This window comes from Dasypus novemcinctus, chromosome 6 (assembly GCF_030445035.2).
Source record: "Dasypus novemcinctus isolate mDasNov1 chromosome 6, mDasNov1.1.hap2, whole genome shotgun sequence".
In the NCBI taxonomy this organism is placed as follows: domain Eukaryota; kingdom Metazoa; phylum Chordata; class Mammalia; order Cingulata; family Dasypodidae; genus Dasypus; species Dasypus novemcinctus.
This window is the reverse complement of record NC_080678.1, coordinates 56060378-56084111: the sequence shown is the minus strand read 5'-3', so window position 1 is coordinate 56084111 and position 23734 is coordinate 56060378. Positions and strand designations below refer to the sequence as shown.

The 23734-nt window shown below is 36.0% G+C and overlaps 1 protein-coding gene and 1 pseudogene across 1 annotated transcript in view; one reads left to right on the top strand and one right to left on the bottom strand.

Annotated features, from left to right (window-relative positions):
- The window catches only part of RNLS (renalase, FAD dependent amine oxidase), a 412797-nt gene that overhangs the window by 387865 nt on the left and 1198 nt on the right, over positions 1-23734 (bottom strand). Inside the window, exons 3-4 of the mRNA XM_058298840.2 lie at positions 23133-23275; positions 15264-15422 (exon numbers count right to left, since the gene is read on the bottom strand). Coding sequence (XP_058154823.1) covers positions 15264-15422; positions 23133-23275 — 302 coding nt within the window. The remainder of the gene's footprint in view (positions 1-15263; positions 15423-23132; positions 23276-23734) is intronic.
- Positions 9709-10194, top strand: LOC139439230 (transformer-2 protein homolog alpha pseudogene; annotated as a pseudogene).

Sequence of the window (23734 nt, the reverse complement as noted above, 5' to 3'; positions counted from 1 at the left end):
CTACATCAAATCATGGAGATGAAGGACAACATGGCTAAGGAAAGAAAAAAACAATAAGAAAACATTGGATGCGCACAAGAAAAATTCGAAATCTTGGAGAGAAAAACAACAGAGTTTATGGTAATAAAAGACACAATAAGTGAGATTAAAAATACAAAGTGGCATACAACAGCACATTTGAAATCATGGAAGAAAGAATCAGTGACATAGAGGACAGAACAGCTGAAATTAAAAGAGAGAAGAATAGAGAGAAAAGAATGGAAAAAATTGAGCAGGGGCTTGAGGAGTTTAATGATAGCATGAAGCACACCAACATACCTGTTTTGGGAGTTCCAGAAGGTGAAGATAAGGGAAAGGGGGCAGAAGGAGTATTTGAGAAAATAATGGCCAAAGTTCCACAACTCTCATGAAAGACATGAATATATGTGTCAAGGAAGCACAGCCTACTCCAACTAGAATAAATCCAAAGAGACCTACTCCCAGACACAAAACATGCAGAATGCCAAAGATAAAGGGAAAATTCTGAAAGCAGCAAGAAAAAGGTGAAACATCATAATACAAGGGACATCCAGTAACACTCAGTGTGGATTTCTCTTCAGAAACAATGGAAGAGAGAAGGCAGGGGTATGATATAATTAAGATATTGAAAGAGAAAAATTGCCAGCCAAGAATTCTTTATCTGGCAAAACTGTCCTTCAAGTATAATGATGATTTTAAAATATTCACATATAAACAGAAACTATGAAAATTCCTTAACAATCATCCAGCTCTACAGGAAACACTAAAGGGAGTTTTGCAACCAGAAAAGAAAAGACAAGCGAGAGAGGTTTGGAGGAGAGTGTAGAAGTGAAGACTATCAGAGAAGTTAACCAAAGAGGTAAAAAGACAGACAAAAATAAGATATGACATATGAAAACCAAAAGATAAAATGGTTGAAGTAAAGCCTTTACAGTAATAGCACTGAATGTTAATGGATTAAACTTCCCAATCAAAAGACATAGGATGACAGAATGGATATGAGAACAAGAGCCATCCACATGTTGTCAGGAGGAGTCTCACCTTAGCCAGAAGTACACAAATAAACAAAGTGAAAGGTTGAAAAAAGATATTTCACATAAATAGTAACCGAAAGAGAGCAGGCACAGCTATACTAGTGTCAGACAAAACAGACTTTAAATGTAAAACAGTGATAAGGGATGCAGAAGGCCATTATATACTTAAAAAGGGACAATCCACCAGGAAAGAGTAACAGACATAAATATCTATACACATAGCAAAGGTGGCCCAAAAAACATGAGGCAAACTCTGGCAAAACTAAAAGAAGAAACAAACATCTCTACAATAATAATAGTTGGAGACTTCAACATGCCATGCGCATCAATAGATAGAACAACACGACAGAAGATCAACAAGGAAACAGAGAACTTGAACAATATGAAGAATGAACTGAACCTGACAGACATATACAGAAAAGAGCACTCCAAATCAGCAGGTTATACATTCTTCTCAAGTGCTCATAGATTTTTCTCCAGGCTAGACTACATGTTGGGACATGGGAGAGCTGTACGAAACAGCTCTCAATAAATTTAAGAAGACTGAAATTATACAAAGCACCTTCTCTGATTAGAAATGAAGCTGGAAATCAATAATAGGCAAGAATGGGGGAAAAGAGCAAACATATGGAAGCTAAACAATATACTCCTAAATAATAAATGGATTAAAGAAAAATTACAAGAGAATTAATAGATAACTCAAGACAAAGGAAAACAAAAACATAACTTATCAAAATTATTGGATAGAGCAAAGGCAATTCTCAGAAATGTAGAGTACTAAACACCTTCATTAAAAAATAAGGAAAAGCTAATATCAAAGACCTAACTGAAGAGCTGGAGAAACTAGAAAAGAACAGCAAACCAATCCCAAAGCAAACATAAAGAAAGTAATAAAAAAGATCAGAGCAGAAATAAATGAAATTGAGAACAAAACAGCAGGAGAAAAATTTGAAAAACTAAAATTTGGTTCCATGAGAAGATCAATAAAACTGACAAACCCTTAGCTAGACTAACAAAGGAAAAAAGAGAGATGCAAATAAATAAAATCAGGAATGAGAGTGGGAACATTATGACTGACCCCACAGAAAAAGAAAGGATCATAAGAGGATATTATGAGAAACTGTATGCCAACAAAATAGACAACGTAGATGAAATGGACAAATTCCTAGAAAAGCACAAACTACATTGACTATACAAGAAATACAGGAATTCAACAAACCAGTCACAAATAAAGAGATTGACTAAGTCATTCAAAATGCTTCCAACAAACAAAAGTCCAGGATCAGATGGCTTCACAGGTAAATTCTACCTAACAATTTGAGAAGAATTAATACCAATCCTGTTTAAACTCTTCCAAAACATTAAAACTGAGAGAAAATTACCCAACACATTTTATGAAGCTAACATCACCCTAATACCAAAGCCAGATAAAGATACAAGAAAATTACAGACCAAGCTCTCTAATGAACAGAGATGCAAAAATTCACAACAAAATACTTGCAAATTGAATCCAACAGTATATGAAAAGAATTATACACCATGATCAAGTGGATTTTATTCCTGGTATGCAAAGTGGTTCAACATAAGAAAATCAATTAACATAATAAACCACATTAACAAATCAAAGGAAAAAAAAACCATGACCATCTCAATAGACACAGAAAAGGAATTTGATAAAATCCAGTATCCTTTCTTGATAGAAACACTTTCAAAGATAGGTACAGAAGGAAAATTCCTCAACATAACAAAGGGCATATATGAAAATCCCTCAGCCAACATTGCACTCAAAGGGGAGAGGGTGAAAGCTTTCCCTCGAAGATCCCACTGTCACCACTGTTATTCAACATTATGCTAGAAGTTCTACCTAGAGCAATTAGGCAAAAAAAAGAAATAATAGGCATCCAAATTGGACAAGATGAAGTAAAACACACTAATCTCAGATGACATGATCCTATATTTAGAAACTTCAGAAATATCTACAACAAACCTATGAGAGCTAATATATGAGTTCGGCAAAGTGACAGGATACAAGAACAAGATGCAAAACTCAGTGGTGTTTCTACACTAGCAACAAACAAGCTGAGGAGGATATCAAGAAAAAAATTCCATTTATAATAGCAAGGAAAAGGCTCAAATATCTAGGGTTCATTTACTCAGGAATGTAAAGGATCTATATTCAGAAAACTACAAAACGCTGTTAAGAGAAATCAAAGAAGACCTAAACAAATGGAAGGACATTCTTTGTTCATGGACTATAAGACTAAACATCGAGAAGGTGTCAATTCTACCCAAACTGATCTATAGATTCAATGCAATCCCAATCAACATTCCAACAGCTTACTTTAAGGAAATAGAAAAGTCAATTACCAACTTTATTTGGAAGGGAAAAGGGTCCCTATTAGCCAAAAATATCCTAAAAAAGAAAAGTGAAGTCAGAGGACTCACACTCCCTGATTCTGAAGTGTATTATAAAACTAGAGTGGTCAAAATAGCATAGTATTGGCATAAAGACAGACACATTGATCAATGGAATTGAATTGAGAATTTAGAGATAGCCCCTCATCTCTACGGTCAACTGATTTTTGATAAGCCCCAAATCCTTCTCTGGGATAGAACAGTCTCTTCAATAAATGGTGGTGGGAAAACTGGATATCTATGACCAAAAGAATGAAAGAGGACCACTAGCTCATTCCCCATGCAAGAATCAACTCAAAATGGATCAAAGACCTAAACATAAAAGCCAAGACCATAAAACCCCTCGGAAATAATATAGGGAAACATTTACAAGAACTTGTAGTAGATGGGGGTCTCTTGAACCTTACACCCAAAGTATGAGCAACAAAATAAAAAATAAATAAATGGGATCTCCTCAAAATTAAACACTTATGCACCTCAAAGGACTGTGTGAAGAGGGTAAAAGCCAACTCAATGGGAAAAAATATTTGGAAATCACCCTTCCAAAAAGGTTCCAATATCCATGATATATAGAGATCCTCCAACTCAGCAATAAAAAGCCAAATGAACCAATTGAAAAAAATGAGCAAAAGACCTGAACAGATATTTTTCTAAAGAAGAAATACAAACAGTGAAAAAACACACAAAAATGTTCCACATCATTGGTTATAAGGGAAATGAGAAAAAAAAAAAAAGTAGGTGAAGCCTTTTTAATCCACTCCCTGAAGCTCTTCCTGCCCCCACCCATTTCACTCCGGCCTCTCTCCCCTTCACCAGGCAAAAAGAAAAGAAAAAGAAAGAAAAGTAAAGGAAAACTTCTATCCATATTAGTAAAATAAAGGCATTTAGACTTGTGTTCTTTTAATAAAATCAACTGGAAACAAAAAGAAAAAGAAGAATGGAGTAAATCATCGATGAAATTAGGGGAACCTGTAACTTTAAACTACATATAATAACTACTACCAACCACATCTAAATTGTCAATCAACAAAGTGGCCCTACGAGGACAGGATATTGACTTTGAGAAAAATCAGTTTTCCAAAAGAATATACTACAGAGGCACCTCTGGTTCTAATCTACTACAGAAGGCCTTTCCAGAGGAAAGGGCTAAAGGAAAAGTGGGACAGAAGTACCGTCTTTGTAGAAGGCACCTCATCCGTGTGGCAAACCGGAGAACCAACAATGGGTAACCATTTACAGTTTCTGATCACAACTAAAAGAAAAACAGAATCAAAATAATATCATCCCTCTATTCCACATAAACACATCACCCAAAGTCCATGACAGAGCAAGCCATACAGACCTACTATTCCCCAAAATGGAGAATAAAAAGGCGTTAAGTTCTGATGTGTTGCCAAAGCCAAGTCCACATTGGAATGGGTAAGAAAATATTCTGAGTCAACATACCTGGATTGCAAAGTCCTGCCTCTGCCTACTATACTACTCTTCATAATATAAACAGAATTGCCCCCATTGAAAGATGAATAATGGTCAAAGAGGAACCTTTGCAGAAAAAAGGAGGAGAAGCATATTTCACAGTAGAACCTTACAAATGAGCAGATGAAGAATATGCAACAGAACAGTTCAGACAGGAAGCAGCTAATTTCGACAAACACTCCAGGCAATGACTTGAAAACAGCAAAAGAACGTAAGACCTCTATGAAATGAGACCTCAGGGAAGGGGGCAAAAAGATCACTTTTGAAAGATACATAGGTGGTCTGGAGAAAAAGCTAGGAAAAAAAAAATAATGCAAAGACTGAAGTTCAACTATTTGAGAGAAAATAGCTATGGAAGGAAGGTGCTTTATATTTTTTTAAGATACTCTGAGATCATAAATGGAACAGAAACAAATACTCAAGTACAGTTTCTTTAATAGAAAGAAACTTAACCTAAATCTAAGGGAAGAGTTCAATCTTCAAGTCAAAAGTGGACATGCCCCATGAAAAATTGACAAAAAACAATAAAAAATAAGACATATATTTATGAAATTCCTGGCTCAAAGATGGGCAAGTATAAAAAAAGATGCCTTTAAACTAGCTTCAGCAAGGTTAAAAGTAAAAAGAATGTACCAGGCAAGCAAAAACAGAACAAGCTCTATTTATCAGAGTTGATTGGAAAGCAAAATAAATTTAAATGTGACTAAAAACAGGACACTTTAGGTCAAAGGGTAATAAAGATTTTTTATGAATCAAATAACATGGTATAAAAAAATCATAAGGCAAAAATTGCCCAAAAAGGACAAAAAGAAATGCAATAATAATAAGAGAATTAAGTTATATCTATCAGCCTAACACAGTTCTGAACAAAAAAAAGAAAGAAAGAAAAAGATCCAGAAAATCTAAATAAAATTATTCATTAGCAGGCCCTTAAACACATCTCAGGAGTCAATTTATGCCATGGTATTATGTTTTAGTTATCACTAACACAAAATATTGAGAACTAGTTTAAAAAAGCAATTTTGATGGGATTCTATTGACAAACCAAGCTTCTATACCATAAAGCTTTTAAAAATTGGAAAATGTAATTTATGGCACAACTGAATGCACTGATTGATAGCTATGTTTTAGTAAAATGTTCCATTATGTTATTTAAGAGCCTCAAAATCAATCCAATTACTACAGGTCTCCATGGCAAAAAATTACCCTACTTTAAAGTAACCGTGGTGACAGGCTAGAGGTACACATTTGAAAGAGATCTTTTAAATTAGTTTTCTACCTTATCTGTAGCTACCTAATAAATATTCCAATCCCTCTGGTATTATCTCACACTGCACTAGAAAAGAAGCTATATCATTGCTGCACAGGGAACTGATATTCAAAGAAAAATAAATTGCTCTCAAGATATAATAGCAACTATGCTCTTGCTCAGAAAACAATTTCTACTATAGTTCTAAACCTAAGCTCTACAAACCATATTTATTACCACCTTCCTTTCTAATACTGGCAGAAATGGCTGTTTTCAATCAAATTTATTGTCAACATTAGCTGGGCAACAAGGTCAAAAGTTACAGGTATGTCAATATTCACCACCAGCCCTACATCCTTAAAGCCATCTCCTGCCATCACCAGACTGCTTTGTTGTAATTCAAGGGTTTCAAGGCAAGATGAGGTAACTTCCAAATATCAGTGCAGTCAGACCCAATGAAAGGCAAGAGAAAGAAAAAAAAATCAGTGAAACCTGGTACAGATGGAGGCAAAGCAAAGTCACAGAAAAGCTTTTGTAAACACGCCAAGTAAACATGGATGAGCCTGAGACTCATACTCAAGAGCAATACAAGATGGGTTTGCCAGGGGTGCAAAACAGGCTGCAAATGCAAAAAGTGTAGATAAAAATTGTGTAGACAGACTGATGTTTTAGGCAGCAGTACTCAATCCTAGCTGTGCATTAGAATTACCTGTTCAATAGGGCGAGTCTGCTTTTTGAAGGTCCTACTGCTTGACTCCAGAAACCAGATGATGCTCCAAAGCAAGTCAGTGGTTCTCAAGGTGTGTTCCCTGGACCACTGACTTCCTGGCCCCATACTCAATCAGAAACTCCAGGAGCAGGGGCCCAGCAATTTGTTTGTTTGGTTTTTGTTTTTTTGTATTTTTTTATTTTCTTGAGCTATCACCTTTCTTATCTCTCTGGATCAATGTCCAGCAGCATCCTGCTTTGTGGGTTCCCAAAACAGCTCACTCAGGCAGGATTTTGTCCCCACTTGTTTCATTGTAGGAGCGATGATATGGGTGCGCTTACTCTGACGCCTCCAGCAATTTGTTTTAACAAGCCCTCCAAGTGATGAGGATGGATACATATCTCACCCAGGATTAAAAAGCAGCAGCGATTTTTGTGGGAGCCTGTGACCCGAGTGTGAATGGAGTGGGGCAGCAGTGGTTGCTGACTCTTTTCCTTCTCTCCATTGTCCAGTCAGCGAACTGGCCCTCAAGCTGAGACTTGTCTCTTATTTAGTTCTGGAGTGCGCCTGGCAGACATGAGTGATGTAGAGGAGAACAACTTCTAAGGGCAGAGTTAAGGTTCATGAAGAAATTGAAGAATGTGAAAGTTAAATCAAGTTTTAAAAAGCTAACGAAAAGGATTAAAGATCAGAAAATTAAAAGTGAATGGGGGAAAAACTGAACAGATTGGTCAGAGAGAAGCACTTAAATATTAAAAAAAAAAAATTTTAATTGTATTTTTTTGGAGATACATAGATCATGAAAAATGTTACATTAAAAAATATAAAAGGTTTCCAACATGACCCCCACCCCATCCCACTCTCCTTCATCACTGTGGTAACATTCATTCCATTTGGTGAATACATTTTGGAGCACTGCTGCACTGCATGGATTATAGTTTACATTGCAGTTTATACTCTCCCCCAGTACATTCATTGGGTGATGGCAGGATATAATGTCCAGCATCTGTCCCTGCAATATCATTTAGGACAATTCCAAGTCCCAAAAATGGCCCCACGTCCCATCTCTTCTTCCCTCTCCCTGACCTCAGCAACTACCATGGCCCCTTTCTCCAGAGCAATGCTACAATTTCTTCCATTACTAGTCACAACAGTTCTATAGTAGAATAAAAGTCAGTCCACTCTAATCTATATTTTATTCCTCCATCCTGTGGACCCTGGGATAGTGACGTCCACTCCACCTCTATACCGAGAGGGGGCTTAGACTCACATGGTTGAAGGATGCAATTCTCCTGCTTGGAGTTGTAGGCACTCTCAGTTCCCTGGTGTGGTGGTTGACCATCTTCACCTCCCTATTAGCTGACCTGGGTAAGTTCAATGAACCGGAAAGTAGGAGAAGGCCCAGCTGGCACATGGATAGCCCAAAGATTCAAGTCTCCTGGGTATACACAAACCCCAGCACCAACCACAGGTTCAGTAAAGGTGAAAGAAGAGGCATGTGTAGAAAGGTCATGTCTGAATCCAACTCCATCTCACTCAGGAACACAAATTCCAAAGTAGGGCCCACTGACAAGGCACTGAACTCCAGAGCCAATTGCTATGACTGTAGAACTGTGTGTCTCTGTAGCCCTCAGGAGTACCAGCACCTGGTGTTATATCTACTTTGGCTGTCTCTGGGATCTTGCTAAGATGTGCGAAAGAGTGACTCCTCTGATGACCTCCCAACTCTTTTTAGAAGACTGTTAGCCATATAAACTCATTTGTCTTTACCATTTCCCCCTTTTACTCAAGGTATTTTTCTAGTTGCATCATCAATTAGTGATTGGTAGTAATCCCTCAGTGCCAGGGAGGCTCTCCCCAGGAGTCATGTCCCATGCTTGAGGGAAGGTAATGCATTTATATGCTAAGTTTAGCTTAGAGAGTGGCCACATTTGAGCAACACAGAGGCTCTCAGGAGGTAACTCTTAGGCACCCTGCAGCTGTAGGTCTAGTTCAAATTTCAGGCATACAGGTTCATAAGCATAGTCATCAGTATCAAGGGCTCATCATTTGACCATCCTTCTTCACTGGTCTTTGCTTTAAATTATTTTATTTCTCCCTCCTCATTGTTTGCGTTCACTGTCAGCTCTCTGTGTCTGTTTCTGTGTGCTCTCTATGTCTGCTTGTCTTCTTTTTAGGAGGCACCGGGAACTGAACCTGGAACCTACCATGTATGAAGGAGGCACCCACTCACTTGAGTCACATCCACTCCCTGTTTGTTGTGTCTCTCATTTTGTCTCCTTGCTGCATCTTGTTGTTGTGTCATCTCATTGATTATCTTGTTGCATCCTCTTATTGCATTAGCTCACTGCGTCAACCCCTCATGTCATCTCACTGTCTTGCTCATCTTCTTTAGGAGGCACTGGGAACTGAACCCAGGACCTCCCATGTGGTAGATGGGTACCGAACTGCTCGAGCTACATCTGCCTCCCACTTGAATTTTTAAGGCTATTTTTGAATTGGAGAAGAATACACAAAGTATGAAAAATGAAAAAAGCTCAATGAAAATGAAGAGAAGGCAAGAGTGAAGTATATTTAAATGAATCTAGAAGAATAAATGAGTCCTAGGAGTCTCACTCAGTCAAAATCTCCAACCGGAATGCCTGCTCATGTAAAATTAGAAAACATATCAGGATCTCGTAGTCCATCAAGACTTTCCCAACAACTCTGAATCCCATTCTTGATCAAGATCAAAATCCAGGAGATGATCTTGAAGTATATCATATACACTGGAATACCAGCATTGAAGGAGTCAATATCATTCTCCAATGTCTAACCAGAGAAGATATACAGGCAGCAGGGCAAATCCAGATCCCAACATTTGTCTTGGAGTGTTTGGCCTCAGTTTGTTCACAACAGAAAGAGATCTTCATGAAGTATTTTCTGTATATGGACCTTTGAGTGATGTCAATGTGATTTATGATCAGCAAACCGGGCAATTATGAGGATTTGCTTTTGTTTATTTTGAGAGAATAGATGACTCAAAAGAGGCTATAGAAAGGGCAAATGGAATGGAGCTGGATGGTAGAAGAATTTGTGTGCATTATTCTATCACCAAGAAAGCACACACACACCTATGCCAGGCATCTACATGGGCACAATTCAGTGGTGATGGTGGTGGAGGTCAAGATTCTTAATATGGTAGAGAATATGATGGTGGGAATGCCAGATATGAAGACTATGATTACTGATACAGAAGATCACCTTCTCCTTATTATAGTTGATACAGAGCATGGTCAAGATCTCATTCCTAGCCCAAGATGCTGTAGGACACTATTTTTTTGGTAGTAAAAGAACACTATTTTTCCCCACACCTAGCTTCTAAGAATTTCATACTACACAGTAGCCTGTAGAACCATTGCCCCAACCATTCTGTTCAAAAACCGAATGGTTGCAGTTGGGGAAGTGTTTTTTTTTTTTTTTGTTTTCATTTTCTTTTTGTTTTTCTCTCTCTCTTTTGTGTGTGTGTGCATTTAATACTGGATTTCCCCAAGCTTTGAATCCTTCCTACTTCTTAAAAAGAACCCCTTAAAAAATCTTTGGTTTATTTAGCATCTACACTTTGTCAATTGTATTGTTTTTTCCACCCTTTTTAGTATACTCTTGAAGATGTAATTGTCATTTTGAGTAGTTAAACATCTTCAGAAAAAAGGAACCCCAGTATTATATTTTGTAAATGATTTTTCATTGCTTTTACAGCAAATTCACTCCTAATCAAATGCGGAAAGAAACTGCCTTAAAGCTTTTTTTGTGCTAGACGTCATATTAGAGATCTGCATTTACAACAAAATTTTCCTTTTTTAACTTTCTTTTGGGTATGATAGTATCACACTGTCATGTCAAGTTTGTCTGCAGTGGCATGGAGCAGTGAAATAGTTGAGAGTAAAAAAGTTTGAAGCTATTATAGAAGAAAACACTTGGTTATTGCTTTTGAAAAATGGAATTTTTGAACCCTAAAATTAGGTCTCTGTTTTTAGAGATGAAAAGCTGTGGATTCCTTCATGACATATTGGATTTTAAATACATCTGTTAAACTTTACAAACTTTTGAAGTGTGATTTTTATGTTAAACTTATTGAAATTTAAATATTCTCTTAATTAGTGGATAACCCTTATTTATTAACTAGAGCAATTTGTATAATGTGCTGTTAGAAATTTTGGTATTGGGGCAATGATTATGCAGGCCATTGTATAGTACAAAGTTCTTAGAAGATAGGTGTTGGAAAAAGCACTATCCTTTCAAATAAAAGTAGTACCCTTTCAAATTTATTTGAAAAAAAAACCAATGACAACAAAAATGCACTAAAGTCAGGCTGAACATTCTGTACCCAAACCCCCTGATGTGAGGATGGCTATCACCAATTGTTTTTGTTGGATTTTTTCACCTGTAAGGGAAACAAGATCCATCTTGTAGCTACATTTTTGAAATACCTGAAGAAGTACTGGAAGAGATGACTTGTCAAAATGAAAATTTAAAAAATCAATTTATTTTTCACAAATAATTTCTCAATACATTATCATCTCATACTGGGGGTATGGTCACCCTCTATTCTGAGGGAAAATACCATTACTGAATTTGTTTGCTACTTTTGTTACATTCATTTAAAAGGTAATAAGGGGTCTCTCTTAGATGTCAATGCCTAACAATTAGATATAACTAATAAGACAATGTTATTATTTATATAATTTCAACTCTTCTTCAAATACAACCATTTCAATTCTTCCTAAAATAATTTCCTTGGACTCAAGAGATCAGAATGAAGAAGAGATCCTCTAAATTCTACAGATTTTCATGGCTTTGCTAAGGCAATCCATGAAATCTTCCCCAAGCAACAGCTTTTTTTGTCAGTTCTAGGAGCTAGAGTGGTGACTTTCAAACTTCAGCATGTATCAGAATCATGTGGAGGATTTGATCAACCATCACCAGTTCAGTAGGTCTAGATGAGGCCAAGAATTTGCATTTCCAACAAGTTCTCACGGCTGCTGGTTAGAGACCACACTCGGAACCAACAAGCTAGAGGTCCTCCCAAATACAGAGGTATAAGGAGGGGACTGGCTTACTTGTCAACCTACTGGACTTTAGCTTCTGCTTCCACCATTGTACTGAAACCGCTCTTGGTTATATGACCAATCTTCATCCTTTCTAATCGTTCTGAAATATTTGATACTATTGATTCTTAATCCTTGGAACTTTTCTACCTTATCTTTTCCCAGTCAAAATGATTTCTCCTCCTCTGGTATTTCTTATTTTAGTTAGTAGCAGTCATCTACTTCCCTTTCATCAAACCTTGAAATATAGTTGCTAAAGGTTAAATCTTAGTCTTGTGTGGATTAGGTTTCACTGACATTTTAACTCAGTTATGACTCTCAAACTACCATTAAGTGTGTAGGTTTTCTGATTACAGAAGGGGAAAAAGACATCTGGCGGGCAGGTCAAGGAAGACAGGGGCTGTTAGACACATATAGGGCAGCAACAGTGGCCTGGTGATTGTGGGGCTAAGGAAGAGGAGCAGAAATGCCAAGTGAGAATGAAATTCCACTAGTCAAAAGTAAGAGAATTAAGAAAGGCTTCCATGATGAAGATGATAACTGAGATAGGATATGAAGGGAAAAAGCAGATTCTTCTGGTCCAAGAATCACACTTTGAGTAGCAATGTCCTAATAGTCGCCTACATATTTCTCAGTTTTCTTGTAAAAGATAAAATTTAAACAATTAGGTGGAACTGAGCTCAGGATAGGAAGCAGTTTTCTGATAAGGTTATAACTGCCATATGAGCTAGTGAGCTCACATGAAATGAAAGGGTGTCTATAGGTTCTCACATACTGCTTATCAAGGTTATTGCAGCAAAGGCTCCAAAGAGCTCAAGATGAGAAGGGTGCTAACACCCTTTCCAATTTTGAGTTTTCTAGGATTAAAATGGAAATAGTCTAGGATTAAAATGGAATAGGATTAAAACGGAAATGCAGTGTCAACAACTGATATAACAAAAGCTAACCAAGGAAGTTCCCAGGCTTGGAGAAATGTATGTTCCCTTCCCTCCTTGGTATCTCTAGTCCCTTGGTCTCTCCTGCACTTAATTTTAGAATTTGGTTTTCTGACTCTTCACACATGCCTTTTGTCGATGCCATTATCCTTACTCACTTCTGAATTGCAGAATTGACTTAGAATATACCCACTGCTTGCACACATATAATAAATTCTCATTTGGGTGGCTTGCATGTCTTTTTCTCCTTTACTTTCTGCCCAGCATGCACAGCAGTTAAAGTGGAAACTTGCTACCATCATCATCTTAAACCTATCCTATGTCAGTGGCAGGAAGCAATGTCTGTAGATTTATCAGAGGTTGCTGGTGACATTAAACCAGGAATGCTCAGGAATAGTGGAGAAAATCTTAGACATCCAACTCCCACCCCCACTCCCAGCAGTAGAGAGAAAACTAGAAAAGATATTTGCATGTAAAAGACATTTCTAAATTAGCCATTTACAGATTAGAGTCCTTTTGGGGGAAGGATAGGAAATTCATATACCCTTGTCACTAGATTTTATATTTTAAAAATTTAATAAAGGTTACTATCCAAAGACAAAGTATACAGCAGCTAACCATGCAATATTTAAAGACTGTGAAATAACACATTCAAAAAATGAAGATTGTAGTAATAAAGACTTACCAGTATATATAGAAAATTTTGAATAGCATAATTAGAGAAGAACACGTCAAAGTAGTCTTATAAGCCTAAAATAATCTCATCTACTTTAGTAGTTACTGACTTTAGTCATTAATTTTTCCTATCTCAACATTTATATACAGTATTTAGGTTAAACCAAGTGAAATTGCCAATATTTGATCAATTTTGACCTATAAAAATCACAACTTCATATAAATTAACCTAGTAACAGTCACTATTTAAACATTATTTTACTTTTATTATCTAGGTGTTCATGAAATAAAAGTTAAATAAGTATATCCTGTTTAAAATATTTCTTGAAACATACAAATCATATACCTATATAAAACATGAGGTTATATATATAAAAACATATATAACATATAAACACAGAGTTTGCAATTAAGAGAATCCAGCCTTAATTTGCAAATTCTAATCAACATATTAAATGTATTTAATTATAATCCTCCATACTTAATATTCCCCAGTAGATAACTGAGGAATAAGTATCAAGATTTCATAGACCCTACTGACAGTACTACAAAATTGGATAAAATTTAATTTGACAAAACTGGTTAACCAATATCACCATATGTAACAGTAATTTCACCTGCTTCAAATGAACAAATTTCTGAAACTTGAAACAGTTAATTTATTAAGTAAAACCTTACTAAACAAAATCAAAGAATAGTATCTGGTTCTTTCTGTGTTGGAATGGAACTGAGTTACTGTTTTCTGGGAGGCAGATGGCAAAGTCCATATTATTACAGAATCCATGCTTGGTGACAAGGTCAGATCATCCTCGTTTCCTTGTCCTCTAACTTAACATACTCTAGCTTTCTTTGGGGGTAACCAAGATTTTGCCCAGTACTTTAACTGACATTGCAAACCTAAAATCAATGTTTCCTAGAAAACAATACCAGATATAAATAAAAAATGTTTGCTTTCTTGCCAAAAAAATCTCTTCAGTAGTCTACTGTTTTCTCTCCACATGAAAATTAATTCCATATTATAAAATAGTAAGATCTGAGTTGCTAAATAAGATATGGCATTCTACATAACAAGATCTCAAGAGGCATCATATTCCTGCTTAAAATTCTCCTTTGATCTTAGAAAAATAATTTTTTTAATCTTTATTACTTCAGGAGAATTTCCTTTTATTTTAGTTCCCTTATCATAATTTTAGCTCCTTTAGCATAATTTACTACTCCCAACCCCCTTTCCCTTATTCCTTTCTTTCCCCTTGTGGCTGGGCCATTGCCTCAAACAGAAATAAATATCTAGAGGGCAGTCCCAAAAGCAAATACACAAGAAATGCAACCCAAGCAAGCGTCAGTATAGTAAAAACCTTGCTTTTCTCTAGACCACAAAGTGAACATTCTTCTTTTAGTCCAAACTACGGCATTTCCATCAAGAACACTGACTTTTAAGGGTGAGAAGCACTAATAAAATATTTAACTCTTAACTACTAAAATAAAAAATCTATGGGCTTCGGTATGGCTTAAACTAAAATCATGAACCATAAGTGCTTCAGTTCTTAAAGCATGCAAGTCAACAGAATCCATAATACTTCTTTTGCTAGCATACTAATATTCTCTTAGTATGCTAGTATTCTCTTAGCATGCTCTATCACAGAAACAGTAGAGGCAAAGACTCACAGCCGACGATGTCACCTTGAAGCTTCAGAATCTGAGGAACTGGCATTGTGAGGACAATAAGATCAAACTGCTCAGGGGGGCCTGTCTCCTTGGAGACTTCCCACTTATCATTTCTCAGGTTGATCTGGGTCACACACTGTCTGAAGCAGATTTCTGCACCTAATCCAAAAGCAAAATCATGTTCACACAATCAGGATTTTCCACATCAATGAGAGAGAAGTGAAGAGTCACAAACTGGATTCATCCAAGTGAACAAAATGGTGAGATCCATCCAAGTGAACAAAATGGTGAAGTCGGTCTTCTACAGTCACCTGCCATCCCACGCCTGAGTTCTCTTTCTTTACCTTCTTTCTTGTTCGATGATAATTCCTATCAATGCTTGCTCTAGAGGAAATATACTAAAATATTACTACTATTACCATTAATAATAACAGTAACTACCTTTTATTAAGCATCTATGATAAGTCAAGCACTGTGCTAACCACTTGATATACATTATACCAGTTACTTTCACAGATAAGAAAACAGATTCAGAATCATTTTGAAATGATTTAAAACTACTACTCTTTAGTAATAGGGAAAAGAGCAGAATTCTCTATTAAAGGAATTTCAACCAGGGCAAAAGAAACCCTGTAAGGGAAATGCAAGTCCTCATCACTGGATCCATTACTTTTATTAAGACGACTCAGAATTAATAGAAACGTAATCTATAATGCCCTCTTTTACATTTTACTTTATATACTTATCACAAAGTTATTTTAATAATAATTTGGCTAATTATTTAACATTGTCTTCCCTTGTAAGCTGTAAACCCATGAGACAGTAATTATACCTGTTTTGTTTTTATGTGGAGCAAATGACACATATAATACAGTACTTGGCACATACTAGGAAAAAATATACCAATGGATGTTTAAAAGAATGAATTTGTGAACCATAAACTGAAAGAAAATATAACTGAATTAAGTCTCCTTAATACACTCATACTATACCTCATATACTAGTTTTCAGAAAACATTGATTTAAAAACAAATCCATTCCCCCTTTTTTTCCCAATATCAAGGGACAGAAAAGAAATAAATAAAGATGCAGTGTGAAAAAAAAAAAGCACACTGCAAGACTGCAAGATGCTGCTTATTGTTATCTGGGACACTTCATGCTTGTAGCTGTTAAAAATCCAGTATAGATCCAACCTTACCCATGAAGCTTACTTTTGTAGTCACTCGAGCTCAATGTGATCTTTCCCATCTTTGATGTCCTACAACCTTCACTGTCTTTACCACTTACTCTGACATTGATTCTAAATATCAGCAGGCTTCAGGTATAATTTATCTATCCAATAACAGTTTAGGCCCCTCTTTGTCATGTCTGCAGATCTCTTAAACTCCACATCTTTCATTGTCCCTTGAATAATATAACAAGTCTCAAATTTTTAAAGTCAAATGCAAATAAATACATTAGAAGAAACACAGTACTGACTGTACTCCAACATGCCTGAGAATGTTACCCTTCTTGTGTAAAAAGTGCAGATAATTGAAGCATTCTACTCTCTCCAACCAGAACATCTCTGCTTCTCTCTCTTTTATTTACTTAAGATTTCTTAAGTCAGATTCACTTGCCTCATTTGCGTCACCCTAGTCCCAGCCTTGCCTGTGATTTTAGTTAAGTCAACTGATTTTCTCTCTTTCTTTTGGTTATGATTTCACATAATATTTCCTTTGATAAGAGCATTATGTTGTTATTGTTGGTGGTGTAAGTACATGTGTGTGTTTAAGAAGAATGAAGTCCAGTGGCCTAGAAAATTCCCCATACCTCAGCCAAATGTCTTAGAAATGAATTCTAATGACCACAAGGTGTTCCCCAAAGTGTGTGCAGGTAGTTAGTGTGACTCCTGAACCAGTAGACCAAGCAGCAGCTGGGAACTTCTTAGAAATGTACATTCTCAGGCTCCACCCGACCTACTGAACTGGAAACTCTGGGGGCAAGCCCCAGCAATGTTTTAACAAGGTTCCCAGGCTTGTTACAACACACCCTAAAGTGTAAGAACCACTGGTATATACGAATAGGTCAAACTCTAACACAGTAAATGGCAAAAACACCCACAAGGTCATCTGCCAAGAGTTTGGGGCAACTGGCTATCTAATCCCCTATTAAGAAGGAAATAGTCCTTTCTAACTGCTAAGAATGAAGTTTCTGGGAAAGTGGCATTGTTTTAGGAAGAGAATTAAAATCTTTCAAAAGGACAACACGTTAAAAGTTATAGGCTCCGGAAACTCCCATTTTAGTGTGATTAGAGAAATACATAAACTTTCTCAAGAGTTTAGTAAATTTGACCATGCCACTCTTTGATGTAAAACCTTTCAATGGCTTCCCGCTGCACTTAAGAAAGTGCACTCCCTAACCATGCTTACAAGATCCCCCATGATCTGGCCTTAGTCTTGTGCAACATCTCCTATCGCTTCACTATCCTCTAGTCATGATAATCGTCTTTCCATTCCTTGCATCCACCAACCTCCAATTAGATTTGCTCACTGCCTGGAACTCTCATCACTCGCTTGTTGGCCTAGTTAGCTTTTTCTCACTATTCAGATCTCCACAAAAATGTCAGATCCTCGGGGACACTTTTCCTGACACATCTCTTTCCTAACTCCTCTGAAATCCACATTTTAGGCCTTTTGATTATATGCTTTCTCACAATGCTCTTAATCTTTCTTCTTAGCATTTATTAGGAACCTGTTTTGTGTAATTAGCTTTCAATATCCTTTCCCTCCACAAAATTATACATAAAGGAAGGCACCATGCCTCTTATTTACTACTGTTTCTCCAGCACATAATATTTAATGAAAATTTAAAATATGTGGGTAGCTATGAAGATATCAGAAGACAAAGATAGTTTAAAATATTTTACAAAGGCAAATGTATCTCCGTTATATATTTATTCAATTTCCTCCCCTACCTTCCTCCATCTTAAAGAAAAAAATACAAATTTATTTTTCTCTTATAGTTTCCCACAAATAGGTTTTATGTCAGCAGTAGTTCAGAAAGTCTGTGATGCAACCTTAAGATATGTGACCAATGTCTAATAAAATGTACTGCTTAAAGTAAACTGAAGAATGTTTGACCAGATTCATATATTTTCTAGCTTCTTTCTGAAGGATACCGTTATGGTGAGTGCCATGATCACCACCCTGGGAGAATTTGGAGATCCAACCATCCAAGATCACTTCCCCTACAATTTTAGAAAGAAACTAGGTACAAAAGCAAAAGGGGGGAGAATGATAAAAGTAAATATTGTCAATGTCACCTACAACTTAAACTATCTTTTCAAAGAAATTCATCCTGCCAACTTTTAACAAGTTATACTGCACATATCAATTTTTCAGAGTGCTAACCAATGTCCATTTTAAAGCAGATCATATAATAAAAACAAATAAATGCAGCAACAGTCCTCTTTATTGGTAAGCCAAGACAAACAAAAGCTTCTGACCCTGTGTCCTGGAGGATGAACTCAAATTATGAATGATTTAATGACATAGAATCATACTAACAAAAGTAAAAAGACGTGGCCCATCACTCTCCAAATATCATAGGCAGGAACCATCAGGTGCTCAATCTCCCAGGTTTCATAAAGAAATAAGATGGTATTACTCTTTAAGAGTCCTGTCCCCTGGCAACAGGGACTAAACAATGAAAGAGGGGAACAAGGGAAGGAGAAGGCCCTACAAAACAAAAGTTAAGTCGGAAGGTATAAGCACCTCTCGCTGCCCTCCCTGGAGTGGAATAGCTATTAGGAAAAGACAATTCAGCTTCAAGGGAGTTCTAGCTCTGTTACTTAGTAGCCAAGTGACCTTAGCTACTAACCTTTAGCTACTTAACCTTTCTGAGTCTCATTTTCCTTAGTAGTGAAATGTGGATAATTATAACTACCTTGAAAGGTCATTGTATTAGAAATAATTTATGTAAAGTACATAACATAGAGCCTGGTAAAATGGTTAGCACTTAATAAATGACATCTGTATTAGTCAGCCAAAGAGGTGTTGATGCAAAATACCAGAAACTGGTTGGTTTCTACAAGGGGTATTTATTTGGGGTAGGAGCTTACAGATACCAGGCTATAAATCATAAGTTACTTCCCTCAACAAAGTCTATTTCCATGGGTTGGAGCAAGATGGCTGCCAACATCTGCCAGGGTTCCTCTCTTCACAGGTCTTGCTTCTCTCTGGGCTCAGGTCCTGTTTACTCTACAAGGTCAGCTGTAGACTATGTAGACTGTGAGGCTCTCTAGGCTTTGCCTCTCTCCACAAGGTCAGATGTAGACTATCAGGCAAACGGGTCTATCTCTCTCCCCAGGGTTTCTGCCATGTCTAAGGTGCCATCTCTATACCTCTGTGTTCTTCTCCTGCTTAGGTGCTCTCTTTCCAGGGCTCCAGCTCAAGACTCTAGCATCAAACTCCAAATCAAAACTCCAACATCAAAAACCCCTCCAACTCTGTCCTTTGTCATGTCTTTTACCTGTAAGTTCCCACCCACCAAGGGGTAGGGACTCAACGCCCTAATGACATGGCTCAATCAAAGCCCTAATCATAACTTAATCATACCCAGGTACAGACCAGATTATAAACATAATCCAATATCTATTTTTGGAATTCATAACCATATCAAACTGCTACAATAGCTATAGCAGCTTATTATTCTGAGATTCTCCCACGTCAGCAACAACAAAAAGAAAAACAGAAAAATCAAGTATCACTCATTCAAAGTGAAGGTTGTTTTCCTGGGGAAGGCAGGCAGTCTCTAAGACTGATTTCAAGAAATACAGAACTAGCTATAATAAGGGCAATGTGACCACATCAGGCAATAAATAAAAATAAAACCTAAGTTCAAGAGGCAAGAGTCTACTTTCCTCTGCCCCTGCTTACTCGTTTTGGAAACTGGTCTAATTAAATATTGGCTTTAGAGGTTTAGACCCATTCTACAGCACATCCGATTAGACATATCCCATATTCCATCTAAATAATTTCTCTGGAAGTCTGTTTCCAATCTGAGTGGCCTCTGATTGGTCCATCAGAGAGAGGTTTGTGAACTCAACCAGATTCCAAAACGTAGATCTTTAGAATAACTTGGCCTCTGGGATTCTTCTGGACTGGGGACATTGAAGGTCAGCATTATTCAAGTAGACTTTATTTTTAAAACTAACATCATTTCTCAAGAGATTACTATGTGCCTGGTCTACTATTTATCTGGCCCAACAATGACTGCATTATCTCCCTTTTATTCACTACAACCTTATTATATGTTATAACCCTCATTTCACTGATGAAAGAACTGAGGAAAGATTTAAAACTTCCCTAATATTATGTAGCTAAAAGTGATGCCAGTCTTAATTTGAATCCAGTTCACTCCAATTCCAGGTACTGTCTTTACTTATACTGTAGAAAAACTGAAATACTTTCATGGGCCATTTATAATATAGGAATGGTTAAAGGGACAAAATTATAAAATTAAAAATGGTATAGATAGGGTCTACTAAATCTTATAATAATAGATCTCAGTAGAAAGAGAAAAGGAACCTTGAAGAATTACAAAGAGTATTAAAACAAAGGAAAACTTTATATAGACTAAAATTCTATAGACCATGAACTCAATTATGAAGTCATTTTAAAATCAGCAGAAAGAAAATATGTCACAATAGACTTATTGTTGATTTATATATTATGATCACATATTTTCCCTTGATATCTTTCTGTATTTTCCACCAGAAATGTTATTTTTAATTTTAAAAAATTAAAAAGCTACTTTTCATAACAAAGCATACTAACAAATACTACTACTATTTTACATAGCAGATTAGAAAACCCACAGGACTCATTGTCCCAAGAAGTTGTATAAATTGAAAATATAGTTGTTTTTATTAACTAAGAGTCAGTTAAAGTTATTGAACTGGTAATTGCCTAATATATATAAACTATATATATATATTTGAATCTGCATTTATATCATTGAACTTGCTACATACAAAGCACTGTTATATTCTCTGTGAACTACAAAGAATTAAATGACCTCTGCCCCCCAAGTGCTTCCAAAGCAGAACTGGAAGATTAAACATTTATATTCCCTAAAACACCTAACAAAATAAGGAGGTAGGTACAATGTATCAAGGAATGCCTCTCTGCCGGAATAGGAGCTCCAGGAGGGCAGGGTCTTGGCTAACCAGTGTATTACCAGAACCTAAAACAGGTCTGGGGCATAGTATACACTCACTGAATGTTTACTGAATGGATAGATGCATACATGGATGGATAGATCTATAATACAGTTAGTAAATACTTGATGATTTCAGTAACTACATATACCAAACTTCAGTCAGGTGAAAAATCATGAAGGAAGTGAAATTTTAAAAACTCATATGCTGGCAATATGTGATGTTGATGCTGACACTCCACAAAATGCCCAAAGGTAACACCATTACGGACTGAATCCTAAGTGGAGAAATGGTCTGACCCAGAATGGTATTTACTGTGTTCTCATGCTGTGTATGAAATCTCACTGAGCTCCCCCATGTCGAGGATCAGAGATTCTGGGACTTTAGTTATGGTTGAATACATTGGTCAACTTGGTTCGGCTAAGGTGTCCATTTTTTGGTCAAGCAAGCACTGGCTTAATCGTTACTGTGTGGGAATCACATGGATTTTCGTCAGTTGATTGCAATCAGCAAAGGAGATTGCCTTAAGCAATGAGAGAAGTCTCATCCAATCAGTTGAAGGCCTTAAAGGGAGAACTGATGATTTTAACATTCAAAAAGGAAAATTTCTATCTCTACTTCAGTCAGCCAGCTTCTCCTGGGAAATTCATAGAAACTTTTATCAGTTCCCAACATGCCACCTATGCTATGGAATTTGGACTTGCCTACTGCCTGCTATGGTTGTGTGAGCCAATTCCTATAATAAATCTCATTATATATATATATATATATATATATATAATATATATATACTGTTGGTGGTGTTCCTCTGTAGAACCCTGATAAATACACCTCTCACTATTATTTGATGAGTAAGACCCAAACAGCAATTATTCTAGAAATATCTCACAAAGCAAAACAACTTCTCAATCTGTACCTTTCCTCAATTATCTTGAATTAGATACAGAAGTCTATTTCTGGTTTTAAAAAAAAAGCTTTACCATCTTAGAAAAGTTCTATTTTCTTTTTTTAAAAAAAAAAGCATCAATTTTCAAAACAAAATATATAAGGAAAAAATGAAAATCCTAATAGAAGATGGGCAAAGGTTATGAATAAAATATTCAAAGAAAAAAATATACGAAGTGCCAGGTAACAAAACAAAGAAGCAAAATATGACTCACAAACAAGGAAATGCAAATCAAAACCACAAAGATACCATTTTTAAGCTACAACATTAGCAAAAATAAAAATTTCTGTAATACCCAAATGTGTGCAGAAAAAGATATTCACGTTCACTATCAATGAAATATTTTTAAAGATAAACATGTGCTACAATTTGGTTAAAGAGCACATTTTAATTTAGTTATTTTAAATAAAAAATAACATTCTATTAGAAATTGGGCCTACAGATATACTTACAAAAACATGTCAAGGATAAACACTAAAGCAATGTTTATATTAGTAAAAATCCAAAACAGCCTCCTACCTCTAAACAACCTAGTTACCAGAAAGTTAATAGTTAAATAAATTATGGTACGCACATACTTCAATACATAATAATGGTCAGTCATTAATGAGAACAAAGCACACTGAATTTTCTGATATGAAAACAGACCCATATTAATTACATATATAATTTTACTTTCAAATGAAAATTCTTAAAAAGGCAGAGAAAATGCTATTCTCACCTGATTCTTTTAAGTAATGCTTAACAATTGAAGAAATTCCTTGAGATGCCACAAAGTTACAGTCTCCTTCTTTCATCAGCATTCCTTCAATAGGAGAGGTCAGAGGTTTCAAAATGCCATGCGCTAACAGTTCATCATAAAAACTGAAATAAATCAATATACATAATGTAAGCATATACTATAATTAGCTCTAAAATACTATGCTCGCTTCCAAGAATTCTTAGATGCTATAATTTGTAACTAGCAATTTTCAAATGATTAATTCAATGTATATTTTGTGTAAAGTAAAAGATAATTCAAGTGAAGAACAGAAGTGTTTTAAAAATACATAAATTTCTGTTTACATTAGCTTATTTCCCCATATATTTCAAAATTAAAGTCAGTGAAAATAAACAGAAAGGTATTCTGTTTTTAAGTGTGGTTAAAAAGACTTTTTGACTTGAGCAATTCAGGTATTTGTTTTCTTCCTCAACACCAGCATAGTGATTCATCATATTTATTGGGCCCTTATTATGCTCTGTATATTTTTTCATTTAATCGTCACAACAATCCTATGAAGCAGGTATTACAGTTCCCATTTTATCTAGGTTAACCTTTTACTA